This window comes from Aphis gossypii, chromosome X, assembly GCF_020184175.1.
Source record: "Aphis gossypii isolate Hap1 chromosome X, ASM2018417v2, whole genome shotgun sequence".
Taxonomy (NCBI): Eukaryota; Metazoa; Arthropoda; class Insecta; order Hemiptera; family Aphididae; genus Aphis; species Aphis gossypii.
In genome coordinates this window covers 17815633-17839749 of record NC_065533.1, presented here as the reverse complement: position 1 = coordinate 17839749, position 24117 = coordinate 17815633, and the positions used below count along the sequence as shown (strand labels likewise).

Here is a 24117-nt window from a genome sequence, read left to right as displayed (position 1 = left end):
ACCATCTCGGAAACATGACAATTTAATTCTCGGTACACCGCAACAAACGATGAGTCCCATTTCAAATGGATCCGATGACGGTTATAACATGCAGTTGAATCAATTTATGGATGCGTGCGAGAATAATTGGAGCGAAGACGGCAATGATGAAGAGATGAATCGTCATATAAATGCATACGAAGGTTAAAAAAACAAACGTAAAATAAAAAAATGTATACAGTAAACAGTTGGTAATAATAATAAATTTTTTCTTTATAATCAAAAATAATATTATATGTTTCTCCGAGTAACATACAATTCTATCAGCATCTATTCTTCAAACGTTTGTGTATAAATCTTTAAGTGGGTTATATATTTCAAATCACATGAATTTAATAACCAGTCATGTTACATAACGTTGACCATAATATGTACAGTGTTATTGGCAGATTAGTTTTACTGTATTATTTTACTTAAAAATTGAAAATGTGTCGTATTCGTGAAGATAACTGTCTACCAACACCTGCTGGATTTACTGCACCAAACGAAAACATTTTCTTCAATGGGTGAGTGACAATATTTAATTATCTAATATATAATTGTGAAAATGGAAACCTTTGAATGATATGTTCTCGGAAACTACTGAACCGATAGTTATTATTTTTTTTTTTTTTAATTGAAGAGCTCATTGCGGAGAAGGTTTATGGCATTTGATCGATTCTCTAACTTGATCAACAAAGGGATTATCAATTATTATAAATAATAGCCTGTTACGTAGACTATTATTATTATTATTTTTCGGTAACCATAGTAACAACTTTTAATTATTATTATTTATTTTCCCCATTTTTGTAACATTTTTCACTGATGATTCGCTCCTATTGGTCGCTGGAGAAGATGCTTATGTAAATGTAATGAAAGTAATGATATGTAATGTAATGACGTCATTGTCCACCAAAAAAAAAACTATATTAAGGTCGCTTAACTATATTGGTTATAATTGAATATAATAGTTGTAGACCTGTTGTTATATTTTGTCAAAACCATAACAACAAAAATAAGAATTAACGAAATAAGTCAATGTTCAAAGTAAATCTCAAAATCACAGAAATAGACTAACATAACAATATGAAAACCACGAGATGGTACACTATTGTATTTTTTCCACTACAGTAAAAAAAAAATTGATATAGTTTTGAAACTTAGGGTTAGATTATAAACTTAAGTATACATTTAGCGGGGTCCATACATGATAATATACTGCTCACATAATCATAAGTCTCACGGGCAACGCAAGGCATAACTACTATAATATTATTACTTGATTAACTCACTGATTGATAAACGTAGAGTCTGAGCAATAATAGATTGATGTTTGCAATTTACACACGGTACATTCGTAAAATCGTATCACAAATTAAGTGTGCAATAAGAAAGCATTTTACAAAATTCGCATTTTAAAGTGGTGCTTGAAAAACTTTTTGGAGAATCAAAATGGTCAATGCAAAAAAACTTAGTGAATCATATTATAGAATTGGCATTTTTAACGGGCAACGAAGTGCACAGGGTCAGCTAGTATTAATATATTTTTATATTTAATTTTATACATAGTGAGATGAACAAAAATAATGTTATTCACCACATAGGTAAAAATTCTTTTGAGAGAGGTTTACCGTTTGTTACTACTAGCGCATATATCTGGTGAGGGGATAAGGGAATGGACTTCCGAGTTAGATCGCTTTCTCGGAAAATTAATGTTGAATTTAGAGTAATGACGATGCTGTTGCATAATTATCATTATGATCGTTTGATTACAGAAGTTCGTATAGTAAGATTAAACAAAAATATTTCGAATAATACGTCAAGATTTACGTATATGAGCTAAATCATTATCGACACACACAATATTATACAGGGTGTATCTTATGTCGTTATACGGGGTTGTTTTTTTTATCAGTTATGGATCGGCAATAGGGTGGATCAAATTATTGTAAACAATTTTTTTTTTTTTTTGCGAATTCTAATAGTACCTACCTAAAAGTTGTGGTTTATACTCAATTATATGTATACAAAAAATGAAAATGATTCGACCAATTTTAAAGGTGCCGCGACTTATTATAAATTATTTAAAAAATATTACAACTTTTTTTTTAAAAAAAAACATTAGTTTTAATTGTATCAATGTCTAATAAATTCATATTTATGAGTTGAATACAGATATTTTCAATTTTCATATAATAGTCATATAATAATCATATTTAAAATAAGTATACAAATCTCTATGTAAACTTAATTTTATCGAAAATCTTTTTTTGAATAACACTGAGGCATAATTTTACGAGATTCAATCCTGGATCTTATAAATCCGTCCCTTATAGTTTATCCACATACAGCTGCAGATGCTTCTGTCTCAAGTTTCACACTTCTTTCGACAGCTTGAGTATGACAAGGAAAATTAAAAATATCAAAATAGTTCTCCTTATTTCGATCTCCAATAATCTATTACAAAAAACGAAGTTAATATAATGAAAATAATTAATAAAAAAAACATTTTATTTTACCTGTTTCAATATTTTTTGATCAATTCTCGATGTAATTGGAGGCTCAGTTACTTGATTGTTTTCCCAATTAATTAGTTCAAAGTAGTCATTAACATTAAAATTCAATAGTGGAATTTGAAAGCAACGAATCTTGCCTTCATCATTATTTTTTCGCGCTTCTATAATTTTTGTTACAGCTAATTTTCTAAAATCTTCACGATCGTCAAATAACATACATATAAGTATATTTTCGATTGATCCAAAGTATGCATTTCGTTTAATTATAGGGTCAATAATTTTTTTAAACTATCAGGTAAATACTGTGAAAATTGTATGGTTTTCCAAAGATGTTTTGATCCAGATGTACAAGAAGGATTCATTTTTATATAGAGCCATATACTATGGGACCATATACTTTTAATATAAACTCAGCTAAAATTTTTATATTTTCTGTTGGAGATTGCATACTAATATATAAACGTAAAATGCGATTAGCAGTGGTAAGCCATTTAGAGTGTGCTTGCTTCCCTGGATTCCTTCTCGATAAATCAATGCTACAATTACCATTAGAAATACTTAGACACATCTCATATAAATATTTTTGATCAGTACTTAAATCAACTTCATTTTTTAAATAAGGTAAATTACTTTCAATACGAGCAAATTCAACAATGGGAGTTTATGACACATTTCTAACTGTTTTCCTAATGAACCGGAAAATCCATTGGGCCCAGAAGTTTTTCCATCTAAGTGTTGAAACAAATGACGTAATGGAAGCTTATTAGCATGAAGTTGACAAATAAACCACAGGAGTGGTTTTTTAAAATATTTTTCTATTTGCCGAATAACTCCTGTTTTAAACCCTATGTTTACAACTGTACTGTCACAGTCAATCACAACAATTTCTGAAGTAACTTTATTATTTTTGTTTCCAAAAAATAAATAACACTATTTTTAATTTGTAAAGCAGATCCGTTAGTTGGTGTTGTGTGACCAATGTATTTAGATCCGGGTTCTTGAATAAGTGATATATATTCTTCAGTTATTATTTGCCTGTAATATTTAGTTCCTTCCTTATGGTTTACCATAGTTTTATCTTTTCACCCATCGAAATATAGTCCCATTATTTTTTTATTTGTTACTTTCTGTAGGTCTAAACGTTTTCTTTCCCTTTCTCTGCAAACTTTCATTCTATCTATTACATTTTTTTAGTATCAATCGAAATAACACCAACATCTTGAGTATTGCACTTGCAATAGTAGCAGCAGATCTGTCCGATATTCCAATTCGATCACAAGCCATTGCTAAAGCTGGTAACTTAAGTCTCATCTGTGAGATTTTTATACTAGGTGACGTAGATGTATTCAAAACAGATCTAAAATCTGCGTCGGAATCATCAATTTCGGTATACTGCGTTCATCTGAATCGAAATTAATCTTGTAAACTACTGACTAACTTTTTTTTTCAATTCACTTTGCATCGATTTCTTTTCTCATTATTCTTTTTTTGGAGCTTTTTAGTAGTTGAAATATTGATTGAAGTCACAACAATTTTTCTAGTTGTTCTTTGATCTATAATAAACACCTGCTCAATGATTGGTAGTTTTCGAGATTTTTCACAATTACATATACTAAACTCTACACATTTACATGCCACAATATCAAAAAGACTGTTTTTTGATTCATTTTGGAAATTTTCTAACTTTTTTTTAAAAGTATCATTATTTATTCTACTCTTTGCCAACTTCAGTATATTACGATATTTATCATGGTACGTTTTTATCATTTGCAACACACGTGTATGAGATACTATTGGAATTGATGCTTTTAGCCATACTTTTTCTATATCAATTGCTACAATTTCTGCTATTGAACTTACACTTGGTTCTTTAGAGGTAATTTCGGATTTTAGTTTATGCTTCACAAACAAATAATATTGCATAACATCTTCAAAAGTTGGAAGTACATTGTTACCAAGTTCTTTAGCATCTCAAAAAATTAAATATTTTAATTTATTTCTGGTTAAAACACAAGTAACACATGACTTCATTTTGAACGAATATTTAACGAATAAACTCTAACACAATAAACTTTACACAACTACGTACGAATATACAGTGGTGTTGTATATGGGTGAGTATGTAGTGTGTATGTATATACTGTAGGCTACATATATTTTTTTTTTTCGTGTCAGGCATCATATAATTAAATTTAAAACAAACTTGTAATTTAAAAAACAAAACTAAATAAATAATATCAAATAAGTAAAATATGAATAATAATAACACACTAATATAATGGTAACAAGTATTGCGTGCTAATTATATATTTTCTTTGGTCCAGTATATGGCTGTATTTACCGCCTTCTTGTTGCCTATCATAAGGTCCTCTTGTGTACATGGACTTGGCCCTCTTGGGCAGACAAGTAGGTGTGACGTTGTCTGATCTTGCCCACATATACAAGATATGTCTTGTTCTCCATATCCCCATTTTCTCATATTTTCTTTTGTCCATCCTACACCAACACGCAGTCTGTTCAGTGTCTTCCATACCGGCCAGTCTAGGTTGTTACCATGAGGTAATCTTTCTGCTGGTTCCAACCATCTTTTACCATTGGTGTCCGTGATCAGTTTTTTCCACTCATTTAGCCTGCTTAGTAAAGGTGTTTCCGTTAGCTCTTCAGTTATCTTTAGGAAGGACTTTCTTGATTTCAGACGAGAAGTGGGGTCATTTTGGCCGTACATGGGGTGCCTCGTGTCTCTTTTTTGTTTACCGCGTTCAATTTTAGAGGATATCAGACGTCGAACTGATGGTGGTGGGATACCTGCTAGTAGGTAAACTTTTCCATTGGTGTATTTCTTAGGCATCCTGTGATTAGTCGACATGTTGTATTTAAGGCGATATCTATTTTCTTCGCGTGAGTAGAGCTTCTCCAGACCGGGCATGCATACTCCCCTACTGAGTAGCATAGTGCCATCGCTGAAACCCGTAACGCATGTGGTTGTGCGCCCCATGCTGATCCCGTTAATTTCCGTATAAGACCGTTCCGGGTATTGATTTTCTTACTCGTTTTTTCGCAATGGGTCTTGTATGTTAGTGCTCTATCCAATGTCACGCCTAAATATGTGGGTGTGCTACAGTGAGTTAGTTCTACATCTTCCCATTTCACTATCAGTTTTCTGTTGGCCTGCTTGTTTCTCAAGTGGAAAGCACTTACATTGGTTTTACTAGGATTTGGCTTCAGATAATTTGCCCTATAGTAGTTTCCTAAACGGTCCAGTGTTTTAGAAAGTTTTGTTTCCACTGCTTCAAAACTATCTTCTTGTACAGCAATTGCCGAATCATCTGCATATACAGTGTTTTATGTTGTTATCCGTAGATATGGGCTGGTCATTGGTATAGATATTAAAAAGCGTGGGGGCCAAAAGCTTCCCTGTGGTAGCCCATTTCTTATATTTCTCCATCTGCTGTTTTTCTCGGCTAGTGTTACAAAAAATCTTCGGTTACTCAGTAATGTTTGAATGATTTGCGTAAATTTGTAGTCTCTGGTTATCTGGTATACTTTAGAAAGCAATAAGCCATGGTTAACCGTGTCGTACGCGGACGACAGATCGATAAAGGATACCCCGGTAACTTTCTTCTCTTCGAACCCATTTTCAATATATTGGGTTAGGTTTAATACCTGCCCCGTACATGATTTCCCCGGACGGAAACCAGCTTGTTCCTTTATGAGTTGGTCATCAATGGCAGGGCATAGTCTGTTTAGAAGAATTCTTTCGAGTAGTTTGTATGTGTGACATAATAGAGAGACTGGCCGGTAGCTAGATGGAGTATCAGGTTCCTTACCTGGCTTCAGCAGAGCTATTACTTTCGCCTTCCTCCAGATCTTCGGGATCTTTAAAGTACTCCTGATATTATTAAAAAGACTTAGCAGCCATAGTCTTGTGGTTTTTCCAAAGTGTTTTATCTGTTCTGAGAACATGTTATCTAACCCGACCGCTTTCCCATTCTTTAGTGTCTCCATAGCATCGTCAAGTTCCATAAGTAGGATCGGATTTCCAAGTTCATGCGTTTCATTGTTTTCCGTTCGTATAATCCTCGGTTTATGAGGTCTGGGTTTTGTCATTTTACTTTTACCGTTCATTAGAAGATGGTGTGCAATTTGGTTTGGTGTTATAAATAGAACCTTTGGTTTTTCTCTTGGATTACTGTCTAAGCGCTTAATGAGGTTCCATGCTTTCTTACTACTCCTTTTCATATCTACTTCTGTTAGTAGGTCACACCAGCGTTTCCTTTTCACCTCAGTTAATAAGTTCATTAGTTCTTCTCCCTTTTCTATCGTATCCTCATCGAATGGGTCGGCCTCATATTTATCGGTGTATTGTTCTAGAGTTTCTACTAAATCAGGTGTTAACCCTGGGATGTGCTTTATTCGGCAGCCTCTTGGTATGTATTTTCTGGAGATGGTTTTTACTAACTTTGTAAAGGGTTCATAGTTCTCGTTTACTGGTTCCAGTGTGGTTACCGCATCATCTAGGGCTTTAGTAAAGGTGTACCAGTCTGCTTTTTGAAAGTTATATCTCCCCAAAAATGGAGTGTCACATGGTTTAATCACTGCTGTAATTTTGCACAATATGGGTCGATGTTGCGTGTGTGGTATCGGTCTTCCGATTTCGTTTGTACATTGGGGAGCTATCATATCGCTTACAAATATTATATCGGGGTTACAACCTTTTTTCCATCTACCACTGTTGAATGATGGTGGTAGTTTTGGGTCATGGATTAGTGTTAACCTGTTGGACTCTGCCCAAACTTCAACTTTATCGCCATTATTATCTGTTTCGTCGTACCCCCAGTTGGTATGGTGGCTATTAAAATCTCCTATAATAATGTGAATATTTTTAGTGTCGAAGTTAGCTGGTTTGTCGAATACAAATGTTGAGTTAGGAGGTTTGTAAATAGAGGTCACAGTGCATTTTCCAACTTTTATAGTGAGAATCTCAATGTCATCTATCTCTGTTATTTGGCTTGTCGTTGCATCAATTGAGGAGCGGACAAATATAGCGCTTCCATACTTCCTGTGTGGGCGTATTGCAACGAGCTTCATCCCATTGATTCTTGGATTATTCATACCTTCATTCCTATGTGTTTCTTGCACACATAGCACGTCACATGAATTTTCTTTACATAATTCAGCAAGCAGTTCTTCCTTATTTGAGTTTATACCCTCAATGTTACATGAGGCGATCGTCAGTGCTGGCCCTGATAGGGTTTGGAAAAATTAGCCGTTAGAAACGTTGCCTGGGGTACACCACGTAGAGGTTTTTTCCATGTACCCCAGGCTACATATAAACTCATATACAAATGTGTTGACTCAGGGTAAAGGAGTGTGTGACCATTTCGGTTCCCACGATGGACTACGTGACCGAAATGGCTGGGTCAGCACATACTGAAGGCCCCGTTGCGACGGCCCGGTCGGTGGTAGGCAGTCAGTCGAGTAAAGTTGTTTGCGACAAAGTGCCGCGCAAAAGTAGTGGTAGGACTGCGTACGTTGCCCCACTGTCAGCTTGTGATTGTTTCTGTTATCAAGCTGATAGTGGGTCACGTGCGATTGTCGTTATTACTCCGTAAATTTGATAGTTTTTATATACGGTATAGTTTATTCATTATGGTTTTTGTCCGCTTTTTTCAATTTTTATTTTTTATTATTTTTTGTTTATATTGTTTCTGCTGCGCGACAGTGTCATCAATTATTTTGCTAAACTTATTATTTTATTGTATCTCGATGCCACTGTCCGCAGCAAAAGTTATAAAAGGCTGGACGCACCAGCTCCGAGCGCCTTTTTTCCATCATTCTTTGGTCCACAGACATCGTCCCGTTTTTGGTTTTTTCATTTCAAAGCACATGTTGCAGAGGTTTTTTTTGTCATTCTTTTGCATCATCGATTATTCTTACAAGCAATTTTCTGGTAAAGTATCGTTTCTAGTATCACTCGTTGTACAAATTATTAATTATATGTTTCCCTATAGGATGGTCATTTCTTGTGTCTAAATTCAGTTTTTTTTTGCTGTCATTCTGTGTTATTCGTCAGCAGTTATCTTAAAGCGATCGCACGTGTGCGGTTTGTTCTTAGTATTAAGTTATCCTTTTTTTTTGTATTATTATTATAAGTAGGTCCCCGGCACGGTCGCGTGGGATAAAATCCACCGTTTTAAGATAACTGCCTGTGTTGTGACTGTGAGTATTTTTTTGGTTTTACATTTATACCTATTATATTTTATGCCATTGTAAACGTTAATAGCTGTTTTTATTTTTTATTATATTCAGTTGTATTCTTTGGCCGACTGAGGCATATATATATTCATCTTATATTATATTCATGTGCTAATCAAGCACCGTAAAAATTATATTTTGTTACTATATTCATTGCTAATCAAGCAAAAACCTTTATATTTTATTCATCAATTTATATTTATTAATTTATTTCATTATAGTCAAGTCACGCACATAAATTTATTAGTAGTTGGTTTTTTTTTTACCTTTATTATTTTATTGTCATAGCGTGAAAGCAATATTCAGTAGTGTATTTCTTTTTATTAATGCTGAACGCTAGTAGCGCCGACAAAAGTCGAGAGTGAGAAAACGACTAGTTTGGTTTTAACAGAGCATCTTTTAATTTTATTTAATCAGAGCATCTTTTAGTTTGTTTTTAGCAGAGCATCTTTTAGTTTGTTTTAACAGAGCATCTTTTAATTTTTAGCAGAGCATCTTTTAGTTTTATTTAGTCAGAGCACCTCGTAAATTATAATAACATATTCAGTCTATAGTGTTTTTATTCAATAAACCTCAAATTATATACCTAGTAAATTCCTGTGTTTTTTATTTGACGCCGTTACTACTATTTGAACACCATTCGACGGTGGGCTACACTTCAGTGGTACTAAATGTAAAATCGAGTTTGTCTATTCAACTAATTCTGAAAACTAAGATAAGATAAGATAGGACAACTCGTTAATAGAATAACCCAATAAAACAAGCAAAATAATTTACTATATTTAAAATATCTTGCGGCACTTCTTAATCTCATCCTATGCATATTAAAATTATATAAAGCGTATGGGGACTAAAACACATATTTCCTGAACTATTAGAAAGCTTATACTTAAGATTCATTTTTTCGATCCACCCTAATCGGCAACATGGAACTTTTAAAAAAAAGAAAGACGTATTTCTTTATTTTAAACTGCTATTTTTTTATAACAATTTTTAAATTTTTAAATTATGTTGTACTAACATCAAAATTAACTTGTATCTTCAAATGTTAACAAGTATATTCTTATAGATTTTTTTTTAAAAAAAAAAAAAATGATGTTAAAATCATACATTTTGGTTCATTGGTTTATTTATTAAGGGCACCCTAAACTTTAAGAAGTTCATTTAAATGAATAGTATTTTTAGAGCAAAATAATTTTTTTTAATTTTCAATTAGGTACATGATTTAATATTATACATATTTTAATTTTTTTCTTAGTAGCAATTCTACACTTTTTTATAAACTTAAATCAAAAATCTTAATATACATGAGCAAAAAAAAAAAATTCTGGAATAATTGCTTACAAAACTATTGAACGTATTTTAACATACAATTATAAAATAAGCAAGTACACACGTACTTATTATTATTGTATGATCATAAAAAATCGATAATTTAGATTTTTTTCTAAATAGTTATTTTGATTATTTAAAATAGTTTAAATTTGGATACTAGGCAGATAAGTCTTATAATACATTGGGAATCTGTAATTAACACGTGATACAGACCTATAATTGATAAATTAACTATTAATGTAAATAATTGCAAGTGGCTTATTTAAAAATTCTAGATATCTAACTTTATTTTTATTGTTTGCAAATGTACAAATATATTTATTATAAATTAGTATAAGTTATACTGCAATAAAAACGTTTTTATAAAGAAGTTTAATTCAGTTAATATTTTATTGTTCGAGTTATAATGCATTCGATCGAGGAGCGTATTGAGATAATTTTTTATATGGTTCTATTAAATGTATTGCCGAAACTGCTATACAATTTAATGTTTCACATCCAGGTAAAAAAAATTAGTTAGACACATTGAATTATTTAAAATAAGTAATTAATTCATAGGTATACAAAAATGTATATAACCTCGTCCAGTAGAGTAGATCCTAAATTCGGCGCTCCAAACTTCTCAGATGATCACCCAAGACTTTTAACCTGACCTAACCACCCAAGACAAAACATAGATGGGGCAATGGGGAAGTTGTGAGGGGTTACGATAGAAAGGGTGAACAGCTATTTTTATAGCCACACTAGAGCTGAATAGAATCCAAACAAGGATAGAAAGCATGCAAGTTGGTCAAGGAGATCATGTAAAATTATTGCAAAGATTCCAAAGATGCCCGACAAGGATAATATCCTTAAGTTTAAGGACAATATAAGAAAAGACTATTTGGGGAACTTGAAAGAGATATTTCATGGATTAAGTATGGGGATTAAAATGAAAGAGACCTGGTATAGCACAGTACTACTTAATTATGGTAAGCAGATCTTCTTTGACGGAGCTTACATGTCAGGGGCTCTTAAAAAGATGTCCAGGATGTACCAGGTCATTAGTGATGCTTACCCCTCATTAGCTAACAGGATATCCTCTCAGTGTACATCTATACATTCTGGTGCATATTACATCATAGGTACACGGGGCTATATGGATGTATACCTGCGTATCGCCGTTTATTTAGAGAGTATATTATAAAAAATTGAGAAGTGATACTCCCCAATATACCACCGAGACTAACAAACTAATATTATATTGTGTTATAATTGTATTATTATTATTATTAGTTATTATTATCACTCTTGAGAACGTTTAATACGCTTACTATAGAGCTCATCAGATATCTGATATAATCATATATGTATATTATATATATTATTCACGTGAATATCTAAAAACATTTAAAAATAAATAAATAATTATGAATTATAACTTTATTTTTGGTGCAACTTTATATAACATACTATGAAAATCTTGAAAGTATTTAAGGCCCGTATGCATAGTCATTTTATGTGTCACATAAAGCATATTTACTGTCCATTTACTATGTTTACTATCCAGTAACAAATGCAGAGAAAAATTATAATAAAGCTCATATCAAAACCAGAAATATTGTAGAGCGAGTGTTTGGTGTATGGAAAAGAAAATTTCCATGTCTAAGGAGAGGTTTAGCAAATTCACCAAACACAATAGTTTCAATAATTGTAGCTTGCGTTGTTCTATACAACATAAGTTTAAAACTTAGATTACCAGAATTTGCTGTTGACGATGAAACTGATGAAGAAGTAAATCATTTTCTGAATGATGAAAATAGAAAGATTATCGGTGCAGCTACTAGGAGAGCTTACATTGTTAGATATTTCACTCGACTAAAATATTTATTATTAGTAACACTTATTGGTAAAAATATTTAGGTTAATCAACTAAATAGTAATATAGTAGTTATCAAATAAATTTAGAGAAATAAGTAAGAATAAGATATCTGACTTAGAATTTATGTTTTATTTATAATATAAAACATTTAAAGTATATAATAAATTAATCTATTTTAAGGTTGAAAAAAAATATATACCAAATGTTAATATTCTTTAAATATTGAATGAATTTTAAAATAAAATCTATGAAATAAATAATAAAATTAATTTACATATTAATATTTCAGACCCAGGGTACACTATGGTGTACCTATTGTTTGATTTGATATTATTAATTGGCGGTTAGTATTAAATAAATGATAGTAGCACATATTGTAAGAGTAACTTACGAGGAGTTCATAAACATTAATTAAACAGCTGTACGATTAATTTTTATATTAGTTTTGATAATTTTTCCCAAGAAAATTTAGGTAAAATTCTGATAACGAGATTTTAAGTTTTTATATCATATTTTTTCTAAGAAATAATTATAGTAATAAATTAATTTTTTTTCCGGTTAGAAATGTTGGTAACACTGTGACTAAAACTGTTTACAAGTATTAAATAATATTATTTACTCACGAGCGTCTAGAGACAGCGCCTCTTATCAGTACTATTATTATCAGTATCACGCTATCATGACAGTTGCTTTATCACATAATCGTTTGATTACATTTAAATTTTATTTAAATATTCACGTTTTATTTAATAAGATATATTATATTTAAAATTTTGTATTATTTTATTAAATTAATTGAATTTACACTATACCAGTATACAATGTCCTCATCGAATGAACAACTGGAAACAGTTCAATTGAAATTTGGTTCTATTCAAGGTAAGGATTTAAAAAAATTCATATCTAATATTATTCAAAGTTATATTTCAAATATAAAATAAATGTATTCTTTACAAGTCCATAAGAATAACTTATGAGGAACTTTGTATTAAATTTTCAAGTTTCACATCATTGTAAAATCAATACATTCTTCACTCCGTTCAGAATCTAAAATATTATAAAGTACATACAATTTTACAATATATGGTAAAAATAATTAAAAAATTGTGTCCCGGGGAAAAATACCGATATTTTGTTTTAATTTTATTAAAATTTGCTGTAGAGTTTAATGATTGGAAAGAAAAAGAGGAATTGGCCACATCGACACGCTATGTCCAACATAGAGGATGTAAAACTAATATGGACAAAACTATCACTACCAAATATTTTTGCCATCGGTCTGGAGCATTTAAATCAAAAGGAAAAGGAGAACGTGAGTTAAAGATAACCGGATCTTGTAAAATTGGTAAAGAGCCAATGTTATAACTTTTAAGTTAATACAGTACATTATTTTATAATTTTTATTTTTTAATTATCAAGATAAATGCTGTCCTTCTTTTATAAGAGCTGTTGCTGGACTGATCAGTGTCGAAGCAACATATTGCAAGACTCACATTGGTCACCAAAATGAAATAAGATTTCTTCCCATTCCGACTGCTGTCCAAGAAACAATTGCTGGTAATTGGTATACTTAAATTTATATTTGATACATTGAATTGGTTTGGAAAAACAGTTAAGTATGTGAATTGGTTTGGTTGAATATTTAAATATTAATGTTTGTTATATATAATGGTATACAATTTTTTATATATGTATTAGGATATTACTCTTATTAATTCAGTTAAAGTGAATCTTGTAAGTATTATATTAAATTATTTAATAAAAGTACTAAATTATACTTATTATATTATTATATTTATAGGTAAAATTGAAAGTGGAATCCCGCCAAATGTCATAATTGATCAGTTCCGCAATGAAACTAATTATAATATTGAAAAAAAAAATATAATTACAAGGAAGGACATATATAACATTTCTGCTAAGTTGTTAAGAAAAAAAAATCAACGGCTTGATGCTCTTTTATGGCATTTACTCAAAGTAGTGAGAGATAAAAATTTTGAACGACTTGTTAAATTGTGTAATGGTGGTAAAGTTACTCATTTTGTTAATGTTATTAATAGTCGACATCGCTCTGCTATACAAACCAATTACAAAGTTATTAAAATATCAGATGATACTTGGTCAGTGGCGTCTAATTCATTAGAATTAGATTATTTAATTAAACAAAATGAACCATGCTCGTGTAAGGTGATTTGTATTGTGTGCAAATGTTGTGTTCATTTGTTTTCATGCACATGTTTTGACTACTGTATTAAAAACAACATGTGTAAGCATATGCATGCCGTTCGAATGAATTCAATGGTGAATAATGAAGATGTTAGTATGAATAGTATGGATGTAATATGCAATCCCATAACAAATGATGAAGTGTGTATGAAAATGCCTGCTGCACATCAGCTTAATGTACCATCCACTGAATCCATTGCTAATAAAATTCAGCAATTATATAATATGTTTGTGTCACAAGCAGGTACACTTGATGAACAACAACTCCATAAAATAAACTTGACCGTCGATTCAAGTTTAAAAGTTTTGTATGAACAAGAGAGTAAGTGTATAAATGATGTAGAGTATCGAGAACCAGCCAACAAAAATATTGAAAAACAGCTACGGTTTTATTCGACCAAAAAACCAAGGATAAAAGCACCGGAAGAACAACGACTAAATAGGCCAAGTAAACGTAATATTAGGTGGGATCAAAAACCTTTCAAACAGCCTACTCTCACATTAGATGACGTAGAACAAAATAATATTATATTAGAATTAAAATCACCTTTACAGTATTTTTCTGAGTATTTTGATGACGATGTTTTCGAAAACATGGCATATCATACTAATCTTTATGCGATTCAAAAAGGTGTTACTAGATTTAAACCTACTGATATGTACGAAATGAAACGTTTAATCGGTATACATATTATAATGGGTAATTTAAAATATCCACGTGTACGTTTGTATTGGCAAAAACATTTCGAAGTAAATTTAGTTGCTCAAAATATGACCTGAGATAGGTTTTTTTCTTTGCGTAATAATTTACATATCGTCGACAACAATGAAATTCCTAATGGCAACAAAGATACATTTATAAAAGTCAAGCCGTTGTATACTGCTCTCCAAAAAAAATGCAATAGTCTACCAATGGAGAGAAACTTGTGTGTCGACGAGCAGATGGTTCCCTTCAAAGGGCAACTATCTATAAAACAATATATGAAGGGGAAACCTATTAAATGGGGAGTAAAAGTTTTTCTATTATGTGGCGAAAGTGGTACGATTTATAATATTTTGCCGTTTCAAGGGTATTATGAATTGGACCAAGACCTAATAAAAACAGTTGGTTCTGGAGCTAGTGTTGTGTTGTATCTTACGCAAAACGTGAAGCCAAATCGACATTTTTTTTTTTTTTTTTTTTATTTTTAAACGAAAATTGTACAAGAAGAACACATTATTATTGTAAGAAGTGTGACCGTCATTTATGCTTAGATAAAATAAGTAATTGTTTTGAGCAATATCATATAGAATAATATCTTTTATCATTTTTATTTCTATTTTATTTTTTTTAAACATGATTTGTAATGTTACCTACTATGAAGTGTTTTTGTTATTTTTATTTTTTAATATTTTATAAACAAGGTTTGTTTTTTATATTTCAATATTTTAGTGAACGCGATTCGTTTTTTACGTATTTTTTTACTTTTTATGAGTTATATTTTATTTTTTATATTTTATTATTTATGAGTTATTTTTTACTTAAAGGAAAATTTAATATTGTTTTTTTTAAAGTTATTAATTTATTTTAAGTTATTTAAATAAACGAGGTTCGTTTTTTTGTTATGAGAAATTTAAAAATAATTTTTCTTTCCACTAAATCCCAAGGTACACTATGGTGTACCCATCCGTAAGTCTTTCAATATTTGTCCGATTTTTTTCAAACCTGGATTAAATTATTCGTGGATACATGACTATTAATAATTTGTAAAAAAAAAATTGTATAATATTACACTGCGTAGTCAGGTCTGAAAGGGTTAAATACTTCTATATGGAAATGTAGTTGCTCGTTTGCTACGATAATGAATTTACCTTGTCATCACATTTTCAAAGTAAAAAGTTGACGAAGTTGATGAGTTGCCAACTCTTCCTTTAAGAATACCAAAACGAGGACGCCCAAAGGGTAACTATAAAATTAATGTTTGTTTTATACTGATTTATTTTAATGAGAAATTATTATAACTATTGTGAAATTCAGGAAAAGATAAAACTGTGATTGGAGTTCCAAAAAAAAGAAAACTTCAATCTAAATTAATTCCATTTGAAAAACTGTCAATTAACATAAGGCAATTTTAAATTTTAAAATGTTTTGTAAATGAAGATGTAGCCAGAACAGCAGTACATGACAAAATATTAATCAATGAAAATTATATTGAAATGATTCCAGACAAAATTTCTAATAAAATTATTGATGAATTGGTAGCAATAGATTTAAGTTAGGTGTTACTTCACAGACGGAAGTTGGCTTGCTATCCAACAAATCGTCAAATTAAAAAAACAGTCAGCTACTTGGAACTGAGCAATATGTTTGAAGGATCCAATAACAAAATCTATATGTTGTAATAGGTGTTTAGAGTGGTCACACTTTGAATGTGTTGGTATAAACCAACATTTTAAATCAAAATTGTGGTTTTGCAACACTTACAAAATTAATGAAAAACAATAAAGATTTCACACATTCAATTTTATTACCTACCTAATTAATAATTTTATACTGTTTTTTTATATTATGACAAATTTATAGATATTCATGCTTAATAAAATGTAAAAATGTGGTATTAAAAAATGTCTTACCTTACAATATAATATATTTTCTTACCTAAAATTAATTCTAAAAATAATAAATATTCAAATAATGGAGGCCACATTATCATTATTATCAGTACGTTTACTTATCAGTATCATGACCAATCAGAGAACAGGACGTGAAAATACATGATTTCACGTCGGACGTGAAAATAGTCACTTCCAATTTTAAAATGTTACTTTTCGTTATCTCACCAATTTTCACTAATATGAACTTAGTCACACTGATAACAATAGTTATTATCACATAAACTTTTACATAACTATAGAATACATAAATATCGTTTATGCAAGAAACAATTTTTGAGGTACATAAAAATAGTTAAGGGTTACATAAAAGTATTATGGGCCACTTAGCTATTGGTCATATAAGCAATTATATGTGACACATAACAACAGGACTATGCATACGGGCATAAGAGTATTTAGTTTATTTAATGTTTGTAAATGTCAGTGGAAAAGGTGAAATATTTATTATTCTTATGCCGGTATTCATATTCCTGATATTATGGGCAACATAATATAGCTTATGTGTCATATAACAATGTAACTCATAAATTATTTATGTCATACATAAGGAACTTATAAGATGCCTAAATTTTATTCTTGCACAGCCAATATTTATGTGTTTCATTTTAATGGGAAGTTTTATAAAAACAAAAATCGTTTTTAGATATACCGATATGTTCATACCAGTGTTATCAGTAAACATTATACTGATAATAACAAAAACAAAAGTGTATTTAAATTAATACTCTACGTAGGTACCAACTACCACTATTACAAATTTTTAAATCGTGGTCTTTTCATCTTTTAGCTTTTGAGCTTTGACTTTTGGTGTTAAGTACTTAAGTGTTGACGTGTGAAAGGGACAATCGTTTTATAATGTCGGATGATAAAATGAAACGCTTACGTGCTCCTAATATAACCGAGGAAGAGAAAGCCATTATCCTATATTGTATTTTTAAAGAAAAACATATAGATGAGTGTAAAAAAACCGATAAATTCAATAACAAAGAAAAAAATGATGCGTGGGAAAGAATTACTTTGAGTTTTAATTCAAACCAAAGTGTAAATAAGGTAAGTACCTTACTGACTACTGACAAATATGATTGTATAGTTTTAACTTTTATAAGCCATTATTGTTTAATTTTTAAAATAGAGAGATACTAAATGTCTACGTCGGTTTTGGGAAGGTGAAAAGAGTAAAAGTAGGCAAGGGTTTGTAATTGAAAGGCAAGCACGTATGTTGACTGGCGGTGGCCCTGAAACGACTTCATACTTAGACATCACCCCTGAAGTCAATGAAATAATTCAAACACGCATAGATCCTCAAATTTATGAGATCCAAAATATTTATGATGGTGATGGAATTGAATTCACAACTGAAGAACTATCACCATTGAATGATTCAGTTGTTTATTTATCAGAAAGCCATATAAATGATAATCCAGGTGAATAAAGTATGTAGTTAATAAAGCTGGGCATTTAAATAAATTTTAGCCATTTAGTAAGTTTCAATAAATTTACTAAATTCAGTTACTTAGTTGAGTACAAATTCAAAAGTCGAGAAAAGTGAAGGTTGAGAACAAAGGTGACTGATCCCAAATAGTTGAAGGAAAGCGAAGGCCCACCTATTGTAGATATGGACATGCATATAACAGATATACTAGAGAGGGTACTATCGTCGCCCAGGAACCTGAGAGCACAGTTCTCAGATCACGCACGCCCTTACTTCTCGACCGGATTCAATTGGTTAGAGATAGATACACTCGTTACGGCTCTTATCCCCCGGTTCCACCAACGTGTAGAAGGTAATAGGGCAGACCGGAATGCGCCCAGGTTCAACACAGGAGCACCATCTGACATATTGGAGGCGTGTAATATGGTACCCATGCCGGGGCTAGCCCCCGACAGCTATAATGACTATGGCGGTGAGTTCACGGTAACAGCCATGGATATGAGACCCACCACGAGGGGTAGGGCGAGGAGAAACCCTGTACTAATGATAGGGTGTTGGTCTAACATGGCAGAGATAGCCGTGGGTACAGGTTATGGGGTGTATGATGTCCATAACGTCGAGAACTATGTTTCGTGCGTAGCTAGAATGGAATCAGGGGCACATGATAGGCTTAATCGAGCTAGGTTCCTCAGAATGGCCTGCGAGAATATGAAGAGATCAGTAGGGGTTACTGACACAATAGCGTTCCCCAGGGACGACCCTGCTAACATGCATTCTGGCCCGCCCTAATCGGGGGACACACATCACCGCCAGGGACATCAATGCATTGGTTGGCGACTACTCTTATAACATCAACCGTCCAGTGGAGCTGGACAGTCAATGCAAAGATACCAGCAGGAGGGGCCACGTTGACCGGGGTGAGAACATGCTCGGGAATGTGGCGGACGAACTCCAATACAGAGTGGGGTAGTGTGTCTATGACCTGTATAGGGTATGATATGGACACCACGGTAAATAGGTGGTCACAGAATTTCTGGTTGCAATTAGGCCAAGGGGTTGACGCCATGCTGCTGGAGTTTGTTATGGATAGGCTCAACTTACAAACAGCGGACTGGGAGATCACGTATAAATCCCACCCAGCTAATAACGAAGTGGGCGGCTACACAGCTGGGCAGTGGATACGACATACGGAGGCATACTGGCAGGCATGATAGGTTGGACGGAACGTGACATGTCACCGCCTACGGAAGCAGCATGGGGTTGGGGAATACAGTCCTTGATTAAAGATTTTCCCAACAACGTGCTTAAGACACTTACAATTGGGAGGACAGCAGCGATGACGATAGTATTGGTAACATTCTCCGACAATACGGTGTTGTACCGAGGAACACTAGACTCACCCGTCGGTAACTCCTTCAACATCCGCATACTAGATGCACCCAGGGGCTTGGATGCTGCCCATTTTCACGAACTTGCCTCAAAGGACCATCCACCAGGCGGGAGAGCGATAGTAGAGAACACGTTAGATGGCAAGCTAACGGCAAAAATCATGGAGCTCACAGCAAAGATAGAGGAGTTATCACGACCACGCCAGGACGACCAGGGACGCGAGAAGTGGAACAGAGACGACGTTGGACCCCCGCTGAGAAACGAGGCTTTGGTAGGTGGCGTAGCGCCATTGGACAAGCAGGGTATGGCGCCTTCGCAGGGAGAATTAGGCACTGGAGCAACGCGCGCACTGATACAGACACTTCCAGTGCAGCCATTGTCAGGCGCCTGGCAATAGGGGATTGGGTATACTACAAAGCGCATCCGTAGTCAAGTGCGGAGAAGCGGTTTCACGCGGGGTTCGCCTCGAAATGGTTAGGTCCGGTTAAGTTGGGTAAACCACTAGGAACCGGAGTGTTCCTGACGGAGGGTAAACACCCTACTAAGTTACATGTCTCAGCGATGAAGCGAGCTGTAGGACCGTCAGAGAACACTAACTAATCATACCTTGTTTTAGATGGCAGAACGCGCAAATAACCCGCCACCGAACCGCAACAACCGGCCATCCCGTGGCATGATCGCCGCCCACGTGGAGAAGCTACGGGCCATGGCCGGGCAGCTCCTCCGAGAAGCCAGGAGGCTCTCCGGGGATGGACCGGAGGATATGGTGAGCGGTTGGTCGGCTGAACGCGCGGCCACCGCCTCATTCGGCCGGATCCGGGCCAGCCCGACGGACTCGGAGTCGTTTATTTCATTCCGAGCCAGACACCTACAGAAGAAGAAGACTGCTTACTGGTTTTTTAACTTTTAACTAATACTACTTCTCAGTTTTAATAATTTACATGCATTTTTGTTTTAAATTAATGAATTAATTTTTTTGTTAATTTATAATTTATTTGTTTAATAATTATAATTATTATTATCATTGGTTTCAGGAATAGGAACAGATTCCATACGAAGGGTGCAGGGGAAAAACGGTATTAGTCCATTTTTTTCGATTTTGATTTTATGGTTTGATTCGATATCAAATATGGAGTAATATCGACAGTTGAAATCGATTCAGTGAAAAAATCTTTCAGTCCATAGTTATTAAATGGAAAAGATTAGGTATACTGGTGAAAAAAGATTTTAGTCCGTGCGGTTGTGGGGAAAACAGATTGAAGTCCAGTTCCGAAATATATTATTTTATTTTATCTTTTTCCTTTCTACTGTACCTACTGCAATAATAATATGACGTATTCTTGATAATTTTGTTATTTATAATAATAACAAAATTATTGTAACATGGCGTATTTCCCAGTAACGCGTTTCGTATAATACACAATATACGATAATATTGCGAGATAGCATTATTATTATTAGTTTTCACATTTTCGTCATTATTTCTCTGTTCTCGCTATAATCGGCAGTTAGTTCTTGACGTTCTTGTGTTTATTTTTTAATTATTCATAATGGACAGTGAATTAAGTGATTTTGATGATGATGTTAACAGTGATCAACGGACATCTAAAAAAAGATTTAAAATGGGTAGAGAACGGGATATTCTAAAAAAATTGTGTGCTACTACACATGAGTTAGGACCCGGCTGCAAATGTAAACGTTATCGTTGTTTTGAAAATATAACTGATGAAGAAAAGAAGCGTATCATTAGAGAGTTTAACAGTCTGGAGAACTACAATAACCAGGGTAAAAAGAGTTAAATAAAAAAAATTTGGAAAAAAATTTACATTTAAAAAAAGCTGAACAATTTTACAAAATCAAAAGAATTTTTAGGAAAAAATCAATGAAAACTGATACACTTGAAGCTATTAGTATTGATTATCAAAAAAACTTGCCAACTCCTAATATAACTACCAACGATGCGTACTATAGACGGCAACTAAACTTTATTACATTTAACGTACATATTCTTTCAAGCGGTAAGTCAATATTTTACACATACGACGAATCTGTGGCCAAGAAAGGGGCAGATGACGTTTGCTCCATGCTGCATAATTTTATATACAAAATTCTTCCGGTACAAGTTCGTCAGTTAATTATATTTTGTGATTCTTGCGCAGGACAAAATAAAAACATTACAGTTTTTAGATTTTTACATCATCTTGTTACTCAAAAAGATCGTTTTGATCTCGTGAAAATGGTTTTTCTAATTAGAGGCCACTCTTACTTGGAGTGTGACCGAAATATGAGCTTGGTAAATTGTAACTCCTACACCGAAACACCAGATGACTGGCGAGAGGTTTTGTTAACCAGTAGAACAAAACCTTCGCCCTTCACTGTAATTGATTGTGAAAAAGATATAATATTCCAAAACTGGACGGAGCACTTGCAATCACACTATTCCAAAAAAAGTAACCTCAAAACAAGATCTATCAGAGTAATTGAATTTCGTAAAGAGTCCCGTGCACTTATCTTCCACAAAGATAATTACTGTGGAATGTATGCTAGCACTATGATAATCCCAAAAGAAAACAAACGAGGAAGAAAGACACATCAAAATCCCACAAGGGGAAACATTGAAACCAATTTATGAGGGCAAACTTCCCATAAAAAAATCGAAGCATAAAGAGTTACTTAATTTAAAACAATTCTTAATGAAAGAAGAATCACGCAAGTTCTACGAAAATCTGAAGACAGACGAAGATAATATTCAAGACAGTGAAGACGAATCATCGACAACATTCCTATGGATGAAGCTGAAGATTGAAAAAAAAAATTGTTTTAATAATTTAATGTTTTTGTATAACTTGAAATGAAAGTGTATTATTAATGTATGTATAATATGTATTATTTTATATTTTTATTAACAATCATCCAGATTAACCGGTGAAAAAAGATTGAAGTTCATGCTTTTTATTTTAATATTTTTTTTTTTAATAATAATCATTACAATTTTAAATTTATTTCAATAACTTTTCGACGTTTATACATTTTAATAAAATATAAGTTCATAAGGCATATTTTTTGTTTAATAATTAGATAGGTAGAAGTCTGTAAACTTTGTTTTTGCTCTCCTGAAAAATTTATAGAAATGGACTACTACTGTTCTTGCCCTGTACCCTCCATTGTTGGATATTTGTCAAAAAGTGTAATAATTACACTAATTATTACACTTTTTGACAAATATCCAACAATATAACAATTGCTTTCAAATGATTTTATTTGGGGCAAAAAATATATTTCGGGAAAATTGTATGCCAACTTTCAAGGTATGTATTATAGCAGTTAATCATAATTATTTAATATTTTAGCGAACAATATTTTCTTTTATTATTATTTATTATATATTAACTTTTATTATTTTGAAACCCAAGATAATTATTTGATGATTCAAATATTTATCGATTTTTAAATTTTTTCGTCGATTCATCTCAAAATATACATACAATTGTATTTATTCAATTGAGTTACAACTAAGTATTACATATTGAAGTACCTAAGCATATTAAGTATTATTTGGTGATTCAAATTAGGAGACAAATATAGTTTTTAAGAACAAATATTATTTAAGTTTGATCACTAACAGTCCATAAATTTATACCCCACATTGCTTATTTATTTTATTTTATAGTGTTTGGTACAAAAATAATATTTTTTTTTAATTTACAGATTCAATGCCAAATATATCACAGAGCAGGTTCACTGTTACTTGTGGCAGATAGCAACTACAAATTCCTGCAAATTCATTTTATGGGCAATTCACCACAAGAAATTGATCTGCGTTGTGCACATAACAATTTAGTAAAGAGATCTATTGTAGAAAAATTACAAACTTTATTTCATGAACACAATGAATTGATTATATTATTTAAAACTGTACTGGATCTGATGCCATCTGATAATTACAAAATTGTAATCAGAGCTGATAAAACACCTGCGGGTTAACACTCAACATGCAAGACGTTTTAATGCACCAACTATTGATGAAGTTGCATCGTTGTAGTTGGAGAAAACTTGGAATTCCGTGATATTGTTTTATATCGTCGGAATGATCGATTACAACGTATAAAGGAAACACACCGCTCATATGATGCACTGCAATATCCCATTATATTTTGGTAAGGTGAAGATGGCTATGATTTCTCAATAAAAATGATAAATCCCATTACAGGTAATTAAAATATTAGTTTAGCTATGGCGATAATATCTCAGTCACCATATTATATATTTTAATTTTATATTTCAATGTTATAAAAACAAAATCTATTTACTAGTTTACTGGTTCTAATATGCTCAAGATGCCATGTCGTGTGTTCGTCATTATGGTACAGCAGATTTGTTCATCACATTTACATGCAATCCGTACTGGATAGAAATCAAGCAAGAGT

General features: G+C 32.4%; 1 protein-coding gene across 1 annotated transcript; it reads left to right on the top strand.

Annotated features, from left to right (window-relative positions):
- The first annotated feature begins 17724 nt into the window (after positions 1-17724).
- On the top strand, positions 17725-18301 carry LOC126552398 (myb/SANT-like DNA-binding domain-containing protein 3). Its single transcript, XM_050207099.1, has 2 exons — positions 17725-17919; positions 18002-18301. Exons 1-2 carry the CDS (start codon positions 17725-17727, stop codon positions 18299-18301), a joined length of 495 nt encoding a protein of 164 aa, XP_050063056.1.
- The last annotated feature ends 5816 nt before the right edge of the window (positions 18302-24117 follow it).